At 43.7% G+C, this 11,334-nt stretch overlaps 1 protein-coding gene across 1 annotated transcript; it reads left to right on the forward strand.

Annotated features, from left to right (window-relative positions):
• Positions 1 to 609: 609 nt before the first annotated feature.
• Positions 610 to 7,744, forward strand: FAM89A (family with sequence similarity 89 member A). Its single transcript, XM_067294732.1, has 2 exons — positions 610 to 901; positions 5,727 to 7,744. Exons 1-2 carry the CDS (start codon positions 650 to 652, stop codon positions 5,883 to 5,885), a joined length of 411 nt encoding a protein of 136 aa, XP_067150833.1. The 5' UTR covers positions 610 to 649; the 3' UTR covers positions 5,886 to 7,744.
• Positions 7,745 to 11,334: the final 3,590 nt, after the last annotated feature.

Here is an 11,334-nt window from a genome sequence, read left to right on the forward strand (position 1 = left end):
GAGTGGATACACAAAAGTGCGTGTAGTTGTAGTGCTTAGAAGACTTTTCATACGGAATTTAGCAGTCAGGGAGCCAGGAGAAACGCTGCTGGGAAGAATTTGGGGATGTTATAATCAGAAAGGTTAACTTCTCTTTTAGGGAAGCCTTTATGTATCAGATGAACAAAATAACACCACCCCCCTCCCCTCTGTTTTTAAAAGCGGTGCGGAGTTCAGTCAGCTTTTGTGCTTGTTTGCACTGCATTTTGTACCCCCCACTCAAAATCACCTCTGCGCGCCCCTGAACCGAGCCCCGTCGCCCCGCCAGGCGCCCGCGGCTCCGCTGCCCTCGCTGCCCCGTTCCCGCGCGGAGCCCCGTGCGGCCGCGCACCCGCACCTGAGGCCTCCCGGCGACTGCCCTCCCCTCCTAACCCCGCCGCGGCGGCCCCTCGGCGCGGCCGGCCCGCTCCCCCCCGCCAAGCACCTACGCCCCGGCCGCCGCCGCCGCCCCTCCGGCGCCTCCTCCGCCTCCCCGCGGCGCCCGCCGCCCCCCCGGCTGCGGCCCGGCCCGGCCCTCCCCGCCCGCAGCGCGGAGGCGGGGCGGGCTCCGGGCGGCGCCTCCCGCAGCGGGGCGGAGGCGGCTCTTTCGCTCGCCCGCCGCCGCCGCAGCATGAGCGGGTCGGGGCTGCTGGGGCCCGGCGGCGGCGGCTCGGGGTTGCCGCCGCTGCCCAAGAGCCTGAGCGGGCTGCTGAACTCCTCCTCCTCCGGCGGCGGCCAGGGCGGGCGCTGGCGGGACCTGGAGCGGCTCTACGCGCAGAAATCCCGCATCCAGGACGAGCTGAGCGGCGGCGGCCGGGGCTCGCCGCGGCCGCCCAAGCCGCCCAACCTGGACGCGGCGCTGGCCCTGCTCCGCAAGGAGATGGTGAGCGGGCCGGGGCGCAGGCCGGGCCGCGGCCTGGGGGGAGGCGGCTCTCGGCGCCGCGCTGGGGTTTTCCCTTCCCGGGGGCGCCCACAGCCCCTGCGGCGGCGCCGGGGGCTTCCGCAGCTCCCCGCGCTCCCCCAGGGCGAGGCGCGGCGCGGCAGCCGCCTCCTGCCTCAGGCCGCCCTCCGCGGGCGGGGGGCGCGGAGCAGCGGCGGAGGGAAGGGCGCGGGGCCGGGCGCTGCGGCCGGCAGGGAGGGGCGCGGGCGGCCCCGGGGGCCCGACGTGGCCGGGGGCAGGAGGCCGGTATGGGCGCGACGCTCGGCTCGTCCGCGCAGCGACGCCGCAGAGCGGCGGCAGAGGCGGCGAGCGGCCGTTGCGGCCAGCTGGGGGGCGGGGGCGCCAACTGCTGTTTAACGGCCGCTCGGCGGGCGGAAGGGCCCCCGCGCCGCCGCGGGCTCGCCTGCTCGCTCGTCACGCCGCCGGGCCGAGCCTCGGCGCTCCCGCTTCGCCTGGCAGCGCGCAGCCTCGGGCCAGGGCGCCGTTGGCTCCCGGCCGCCTTCTTCTTGGCTGGGGCGCGCCTCCGCGGCGGGGCGCTTCTGCCCCGCCTGAGCGGGGCGCTGTTGAACCGCCCCGGGGGTGCCGCGGCCGAGCCTGCGGTATAAGCGCTGCTGCCCTTCCAGAAAGAGAAGTCAAAGCAAGTGGCCTTTGCCCTGCGCTTGGCTTGGCCTTTCACTCGGGGGCACGGAGGGGCGCCCGCACAGCCTGAAGCGGGGTGGATGGGGCCAGGCCGGAGCAGAGGTCACCCCACCGAAACCACCCGGCGCTCGGCGCGGGGGGTCTGGCAGAGGGGTGCCTCCCGGCTGTTTCAGCGTCTCATTTAGTGCAAGTACTGTGGAACACGCCGGTAAAAAACAAACAAACAAAAAAAAACCCTCAGGTTAAACTAAGGAAAACTAACTTGTCGTCAGTACTAGCCTATGTAGTGTTTTTCTTTTTCTTTTTTTTTTATCTTCTGAAAATTCAGGCTTGTGTAATGAACACTTTGTTCAGTGACATCTATTTGAATTTGACACCCATTTCAAAACACTGGAGTTCAAAAAAACATTAGCACTGATTCATTTAGTTCAAATGAAGTGCACTTAAACAGTTTTTTTCAAGACTGTGTTTTGATTCTGTAATGTGGCATTATTAGTAAAATTCCTCCCAGCAATTTGGCACACCTTTTGATTAAGCACTAATTTGGGTGTTGGTGCTTTGCTGATGCCAGATGCAGTTGTAATGACTAATGAGTAACCTCAGCATTATGCAGTTAATGTTCTGAAACATACACAATATGATATAGCTTAAAAACTGCCCGCTTTAAGGCCTCTTTCTCCTGGTAAACAAAAACATTTGAACACAAGATCTTCTGTTGAGAGTCCATTCTGTGGAGCTACAAGAAGTATGTACTGGGTGCTGAAATCTTACTCTGCTGCAAGTGTTTCAACAAGTAGTTCAGATATAGTTTGAGATGATTGTGAATGTAGGAATTGCCAGCTCTCATTGAAATACAGGAAACACAAGCGGCTATCAAGTATAGGGTTTTTTTTTCTATAGCGCTCTAAAGGGAAACAAGGATAAGATCTTTGTTGTCTTAATCCTTTCCAAAAAAGCAAAGGTAACTCCTGTTATAAAAGTCTAATTTATTTTTCCTAATGAAAAATCAAATGAGATGCTTGTTAAAGTCATTTGGCACCCTTTGATACTCTGTTATCATTGAGGATAATTTGATAAAACACTTCTGAAGAAAAGATATTTTACTTTCTAATGTGTTAAAGTCTTGCTCATAAAGAGAGCAAGAGTCTCTTCCGTACCAGGTGTGCTTTTTTGTGGCCCATACAAATTAAAGAGAATCTCACATACAAATAGGCTATCTTTCATGAGGCAAATAATAGCACATTATTATTAATATTGAACATTCTTTCTTGCACAGGTCAGAGATAGAATATCTATTGAGTAATGAGCGTGCTTTAAAAATTTAATGGTGGATTGGTATGGGGAAGAAGTACGTAGCAGCATCTTTCCATGCATGATCAAGCAAGATACCCTGCATGGGTTTCTGAAGATGAGGAAGTGGTGGATTTAGACACTTTGTAAGGGGAGGGAGGAAGTAAAAGGTCACCTCAGAACTGTGATCTTGAGGAAAAGTGTCAACAGCATGGGAATGTGCATTAGGTTGTCTTGTAGGTGCTATGATAAAACTTTAGTCAAATGCAAATTAGCTAGGCTTAAGAACTTTATGTTTGTGCTAGCAAGCTCGGACATTTCTTCAGGCTTTTGCTGTCTCAGGGATCACACTCAGGAGTTGCCAAGAGCTAAAGGCTGCATTTTTCTTGATGGATTTACTTTCTGGTTTGATTGTTTGACACTAGTGATGAACACAGAAAAATAAGATATTAAATATAACTATTTGGTGTTAAGGTCTGCTAAATTAATTGTGCTGGGTAGCTTCTAGTTTTGAGATTGCAGAAATGATCTTCACTGAATGTGCTAAAGCGTTTTTGCCTAGCTGAGATAGGAGATCTGTTTTTGGAAATTGTAATGCTTTCCTTGGGAGACAAAGATCTTGTGTCTAGAATCTCATCTGTCTCCAACTTGAGTGTTTTCTTGCTCAATTCATTCCCATTACTTTTAATGGCTTTTTGAACAATTCTCCACCACAGTCTTGTTGTCCTTCAAACATTTAGCTCTGATGTAAGTCTGCCTAATCTTTCTCATGTTTACATGTAATAGTATCAAGTTCAGCTTCACAGAATTCTTTCTTATTTGAGGTGAGCAGTCAGTTTAAATGGAGCAAGTGAAAGTTCATTAACTGCCACCTTTAAAGGTGAATGTTCAGACTTTATGCCTGGGCAGGTAAATGTTCATTAGCTTAACAAGCCTGAAGAAATTACTTCAGCAGGACTTGAGTAGGTGGGGGTGTTTGGATATAGTACCAATATCTCTCTATGATATCAAATGTCTTTTAAGAATTTCTGCAAAAGGGGATTTGCACAAGTGCTGGTTTCCCCTTACAGAACAGAATACAGCGAAAGGAAGAGTAGCAGATAGTGTGTGACTTTTACTTGCTTTGCTTACTGCAGAACATGTGCTTGAACAACAAGGGGAGAGAAAGTGGTGTTGTCCATTAAAGAAAAAGATGGAGATGGGGAAGAAAAGCAGCACAGATCTGAGGGTGTTGAATGGCTCGACTGTAATCTGATAGCAACTAGTGTAACATTTCATGCCTTATTCCATGTTTCGGCATAAAAAGCAAAAGTACTGATGTTCTGATCTACAGGGGGCATCATTCCTTAGCTTCTTGGCCAGGTAATATATATTGGTTCTGAAAGATGCTGTATCCTGTTTTTTTGAAGTGGGAATGACATTGTGGTGTGTGATATTCACCTTTTTCCTCCTTCCATCTTCGGAAAAAGGACCTCATAGGTCATAGTATTAATTCAGGTTGGAGGGGACCTTAGGAATGCCAACAAAAGATCCTCATATTAGCTTCTTGTGGTTTTCTTGTGTTGAATGTATCTGTTCTTAGAATTTAGACATATAAGGCAAGATTATGAGGTAAGAGTTCTCATTCTGTGTAAAATGTAGCCTGGCTGTGAGGCTGCAATACAGATGAACTTTTCTGTCTTCTCTTCATGCCCCCCCCCCCCATCTTCAAGTATGAAATATAGCAAAAACTTTTGTTTTATGAAACTGAGGCTCACTGGGTGTTGCCTGTCAGCTTAACACTTATTGTAAAACCTAAGCAGGAAGAACTGCTTCTTGAAATTGTTAAATTATGTAGTAGTTTTAATTTGTTGCAAGAGAGAACCTAGATTTGGTTTGATTTCACCTGGACAGGTGAAAACATCAATGGAATACTCCATTTTGTTGCCGCAGAGGGAAAACTGCTTTGAATTAAATGACTAGCTTTGTTTTACTTTCCAGCGTAGAGTACCCATTTTGTGCCTGGCATAAAGATGCAGGCTACAAGGTAACTTTTTTTTATGTTGCTTCAAGGTTTTAGTTAGATCTGGAACTCATATTTTAGAAGCTTGGGACCAAAATATTAAGTGCTTAATTACAAAGCAAGCTAATCCATGTAACTCGGGGAGTACCAGAAGAACTTGAATAGCATGTGAAAATGTTCTGGAGATTTTGCAGACAATAATGTGTGCCCTTATCTCACTTCTACTTCAGTTCTGCTGCTTTCAAGTAGTACACTGTATTCTGTTAGACATACTTAGCTTTGTCAAAGACAAACAAGTTGGCTGCCTATATATGTTGATATAGTAAATTGTAGCAGGGCTATTATAGCCATGAAGTGGGAAAACAGTCATATCCGCAACTTTTTATCCAGGCAATTTTAAACAAAAATGATACAGTATGATACTGTGTGAGAAAGATGTATACAAGACATGCAGTGATATTGGTAACTTACATCTTTTGCATAATGAGGAATACAGAGTTTGACTTTATATGTAATGTTCCAGATAGGATTGCACAGCTAGTTAGTAGTTAAATAGGACATGATAATATGACTAAATTTTGAAGAACTCTTTGCCAATGTTGTACTGTATAGCATCACTGTGTTCCTTGTTCTTTCGTCTGGTTTATCCAGTGGGATGTCGTCATCTTAGAAAATGAATTATGATTCCACATTTCATAACTGTTTAAGGTAAACAAGAGGCTGATCCTCTTGTTTAGCCATGAAAAATACATGTAAGAGCATCCCACTGTCAATAAAATCATAATTGTAATACATCTGTTTTTTTCCTCCCCCTCCCTGTTCCCCCTCCCCGGTCAGGTTGGTCTTCGGCAGCTAGATATGTCATTACTCTGTCAACTGTACTCCCTATATGAGTCAATTCAAGAATATAAAGGTGCATGCCAAGCTGACTCTAATGCAGACTGCACGTATGCTCTGGAAAATGGTTTTTTTGATGAAGAGGAGGAATACTTCTAGGAACAAGAAGATTCTTCTCCAGGATGATCTAGGTTCTTTTGTCCTTCTGTCCCTATAATACCCATCGCTAAGAAAGACTGGAATCTATATGGATCTCTCTTCTTGTGGAGAACACCCAGCTACCCCAAGTTGTGTTAAATTCTCTTACTTCTAACAGGCTGTCAGTGCAAGTTAAACATGCAAATACCACTTGAGGAAAGTGCTGTACTATAACTTTTGGAGAGTCCTCAAACATGTTTGACAAGAGTTTTCAATTTAATTTGCAAGGTGGGTGTTTTCAACTTACAATGTTGGTAGCTTATAACTGGAATTTTACTCATAGAAGACAGCAGTGACTTCCTGAGTTGTAATAACTTCTTAAGTGGGGAGGGAAGCCTCCACTGTGGTGTAAATAGCTATAGGTGATTTTTTATTTTTATTTTTTTTTTGTCAACAGTACTGGTAAATGCTTTTTGAACAGGTATGTGGATGCATTCACATCCTCAGCTCTACTAAGCTAGTTCTGCTCTTATCAGCTGCATCCGGTTTTGTACTGGGTGGATTGTTTACACGGTTTTAAATAATTTTTTTTCCTTAAGCTGATTTTGACTTACTTTTCCTTCTTCCTAGCCTAAAAGCTCTACATGTGATAGTGAATGTTATCAGCAGCTTTTTTCTGTTGATCTAATTCACTTTCTTGGTACTGCCACTTGGCATTAACTTTTATACTATTGTCTGGATTTCTCACATAAACATAGTTCTGTGACCTGCTAAAATCTGTTCTAAAATGATTTCCTTAGCTTTTACTATACCAAATAGTAAAAGCACAGATTCAAACATAGTCTGTCTGCCACTATGTGGCTTGGAATAGCATGAACTCTTGTGCAAGTGTTCTCGATCATATGAAGAATAAGGAAAACCTCTCATATGACAAAATGGGACAAATTGCAATATTTTATACTGGGTGAACTTTGTTTCTGTAAGGTAGACTACAGCTCTTTTTAAAAATGCAAAATAAGTATTTTGAGCACATACTTTGCATATGTTAAAACTTTTTATACTAACTTGTTCTTTGAAGTATAACTTATTTTTGTTTTCAGAAGTTATTAAAGCACTCAGTTAAGTTTTTATTATTTCATAAAGTGTATATGTAATGCTTAATTATCTTGGAATATATGAGTTGCCAACTATCTTAGTCTTCACCCTTCTATATTTTAAGTAAAATCAGCTCCCAACACGTGATTTTAATTTCTTAAGTTTTAATACTAAAGATTGCTGTAAAGCACAGTGCCTGAATCTCAACACAGGCTAATAATTAAGGGCTTAAATCTCAAAGGGTTTTTGCATGGTTCACATCTGGCACACATTCAGTTTACAGAAGGAATTGGAGATCAAATTCTGGGGTAGCTCCTCTCCTAATTTTCAGCAAAGGCTAGGATGTTGCAGTGATAAAAAGCAGAGTTCTAGGGTGGTGTTTTTGTGCATTCCCTTCAATAAACAGCTTATTTTACTGGAATTTAAGGGCAACAAGAGTAAAGATTCTGTGCTGTAACCCTGTATGTAAGTTCTTGAGCTAGTCTGTGACAATGTTTGGATTTTTTTTATGTTAAATTCCAATCTAATTACTTCCCTCATCCCAAACTAAAATGAATGATAAAGTTAATACAGATAATCCAAATGGCTATACCTATATTTAAATAAGTTGCCTGTGCTTATGTGTATAAATATATACACAACTGTATGCTTTGACTTACGAATGTATTGGCTTTGAATATGATTTGCTGTGCTTTTGGTATTTATATGAGGCTTTTTCTAGTCTGTTGAAATACTGCTATTTTCTTGCTCTTTCCCAAAAATAAAAAGCATGATGTTTAGCATAACTTTTTAAAGTTGTGTGCATTTTAATTTACCGTTTCAATTAATTAAAAAATAAAAATAAAAATCCAGGACTAGTCATCACCTCTGTATGTGAAGCGAGCAGTTTTTAAATTACAGTGGAGAAGGTTCTACCTGCCTGGATCTGGAAGAGGAATTTCCTACTTCTGTCTTCATTAGATTTTACTTAGTTTTGAATTAAACAGGAAAAAACCCTGTCTCTGCAAGAATTAAAGATTCTGTTTTACAAATCCTTACACAGTGCCATTCATAATAGTCCCAGTGATGTCATCATCAGAATGCACATGTGCAAAATTAAAAATACTTTCTCTTATATAAATGAAGCTCAAAGAGCAAGATGGTTCACAGTGCTAATTCTAGCGTAGCATGCTTGTGCACTGGGGAACTTGGAATGTTTGCCTGGTGTTCTCCATACTGAGAGATGCATAAAAGTCTCAAGGCATCACTCCCTGACATCATCTGCACTGAAAATAGGATGGACTATTAGGACTTTTTAAGTTTTCAGCATCTTGTCCCTTTTAGGACCACCTTCTTGCACAAGAGAGAAGTTATGGTCCATATTCCTAACCCTAATTCAAATACAGTGCAGACTGGCAAGCTAGACAGATGTTTTAAAAACAATAAATTTGTTATTAAGTCAATAAACAGTTGTTCCAGAGGCATAAATATTTCTGTGCCTGGTGTTTCAGTTGCTAAACTATCTCTTCGCCACATAACACCACAAAGTAGGGAAATATCTCTGGAAGAGATGTGCATGGTGGGAAAGTACAGCTTAAATACTGAGTAATTGTTACATGCAGTTTCAAGTCAGAGTTTGGTTATGTGCATGACAGAACAAGCTGAGTTGCTACAAAAGTTTGCTGCTCTTGGTCCAAACCACATACCAGCAACAAGGCTTTTCCATTTTCCTCTGTAACACCAATTTCAAATACCTGCAACCTTTTAAGGATGTAACAAGAGAAACTTTGAAATTTCTTTTGTCCATATTGCACTCAGATACCTTCAAGCTTTTATCAATTCTGTCTTTCTGAGCCGGGAAGTATGAATAAAGTGGGAATCAACACAGCTGACTTCTGTTTGTTTCCTGAAAAGTCTCTACAATTCTTTTATGAGTCTGTTAGCATTAGGTCAGGCTGAGTGTAGGGCTAGTATACTGCCCCAGTGGTAAAAAGGGAACAGTTAAAAGTCAAAACAATAGCGATGAATTGTATCCTGATAAATACTTACTAAAGGAGTCCAGTACTGACTCCCTTTTGCAGTATCTCCCTCTAAGTAAAATGAATGAGTGCAACTGTCTAGTCAGTTATGAAGTAGTAGAGGCTGAGATGTACCACGTAACTCTGAGTGAAGGGAGTAAGAAGGTATCTCTTGCTCCTTCAACCCTCCTACTTCTGCACAGCCGTGTATCTCACCGTGCCCACCAACAGTGTAAAATCCTACAGCCCCCAGATCAAGGGTGTTGCAAGGAGCCAGCCCTGGTGAGAGGAAGCAAGCTGGAGCAGTGTGGCAGACGGGAGACCTCAGCCCAAGGAAAGCTTCATAGACGTCTCAGAACGCCAGAGAAAAGCAGCTAGCGCGACATTTTTCAGTCTCGACTACAATATTTTGTATCAAGTGAAAACCAAGCAACTCTTTCAGTCTTGCTGAGCACAGCCAGCTTAGCCAATACTGAGCTGAAAAAGGCAGGTTTTCAAGAAAACAAATATGGACTGTCAACTTTGTGCTGCTCAGAGATGTAAAACTGCTAGTATAGTGGTTAAGGAGGTAATCTGCCGTTGTTAGATCTTCATTAGTCTTTCTCCAGAGAGCCTATGAATGTGATAAGGAGGCTAGATGCAGGGAATTGCTAGATCTGTGCTAGCTACATGTGAAGGTTTCTTTAACAAAATACCACCCTTGTTTTATTGCTATGACACTGCAGCATCCTACAGTCATAATTAAGTTACAGTCTAGTCCTTTTGAAGTGTTTTTAGTCTACAAATAAGGAAGAATTTCTGGAAGGAGTGCTCTGCTCTCAAGCAAGCCAGTGCCATAACAAGTGGATGGCTGCTGCTCTGACAGCTATTGTGGGTGGTGGTTAGGCCCAGCTCAGCTGCTGGTGAATTCACTGTCAGTTCTAGTGATTTTAATGGGGATGGACTTTGAAGCAGGAATCCTTTCTGAAGTCAGAGTTGCAGCTCGCTCTTAGTTTATTGCCAAGACTGTGAAAGAGCAGCATGTTATCTCCCACAACCTATGTTAACCTACAAGAGGTACTCAAACACTGCAAATATTTTTCAAAGGTACTACTTAACTTTGTTACAGTGAAGCCTGCAGTAGGCAACCATTCAAATAACTTACTTACAAAAAAGATCAGAGTTGCTTCTCAGAAAGAGTAAAGCTAGAGCAAAATTGCACTCTCTCTGTTTAAGGGTAGCTTAGACTCATCTTTCAGATGTTTATTAAAGATGAGTTTTTAATACAAAATTCAGTGTAGTCATGTGAAATGGAAAGCCTGGGAAAAGGATCATGTAAAATTATTTTAACTATTAAAAAATGTTTTAAAATAATAATTCAGTTCCTAATCTTAGGTAACCAAATTATTGTGCATAACCTTCTAAAATAAGCTGGGTTTTTTTCCTTTGTAAATGATGTTTGTATTTTCTGGAAAATAATTAGGTTTGCAAAATTGTAAATACAACAAAGTAACAAAACCCCAGAATCCGTATACCAAAAGTTGATCCACTTAGTACCTATTTACTAAACTAAGGTTTTGCCTCCTTTTTAGTCTAGTTCCTAAGGCAACAAAGCTTATGTAATGACTCTGTCCACGTGTTCTCTGTCGGTCTGTTGGTTCCTCTCCTAATTACTTCTGAACACGCTGTTTGCTGTAAACCAGATCTGGTGGGATGGAAGTTGCAAAGTTACTGTGTTTTTACAAATCTTGTAAAAACTAAAAGCTGGGGTAGAGGAAAGAGACTTACTGCTGCTTCCAGTGATGGAGTCACAGGCAAAACTTGCACCTTTTCTCTTCTGTTTGGCCACCTGGCAGCCAGAAAGCAATAGCCAGCTGGTCAACTGCCTGCACACAACTCCACAGTGCCTGCTGCATCTTTCCCCCATCTGCATGGGAAATAAAGGCAGATGGGTGGTGTGGGAAGGAGGGGTGTGTCTTCAGCCCCTCATTTAGAGAATGAGGATAGAAATGGGGGTATAGAAAAGGCCTGGAGAAGACCTCAGGTATTGCCTTTGGAACTAAGGGGAGTGTTGGAAGAGTGTTGTGGTGAGGAATGTCATAGAGCTTTTGGAGGGTGCAGGTTAGCACTGGTGGGGAGGGGAGTGGCTGGGCAGGGCAGGGCTGGGCTGGGCTGGGCTGGGCTGGGCTGGGCTGGGCTGGGCTGCAGGACATAAGCTTGTACAATCCCATGTTTTGTTAATTCTGTAACTCATAACTTGGGGGATTTTTATTATTATATTTCAACATGTTTTAAAGTCTGGGTATATACTACTTCTCATGCATTTTTAATGTTACAGTCATTTGTTGCAGATACACAATTTTGCTTAACTGGAAAGAATGTATTGTATTAGCCTTGCT

The sequence above is a fragment of the Apteryx mantelli genome, chromosome 3, assembly GCF_036417845.1.
Source record: "Apteryx mantelli isolate bAptMan1 chromosome 3, bAptMan1.hap1, whole genome shotgun sequence".
NCBI classification, from domain to species: domain Eukaryota; kingdom Metazoa; phylum Chordata; class Aves; order Apterygiformes; family Apterygidae; genus Apteryx; species Apteryx mantelli.

Excerpts from the sequence above, each read along its gene's own strand:
- FAM89A (XM_067294732.1), top strand. The coding sequence starts at position 650 with ATGAGCGGGTCGGGGCTGCTGGGGCCCGGCGGCGGCGGCTCGGGGTTG. Across the intron at positions 902-5,726 it reads CCCTGCTCCGCAAGGAGATG|GTTGGTCTTCGGCAGCTAGA; the intron begins GTGAGCGGGCCG and ends CTCCCCGGTCAG.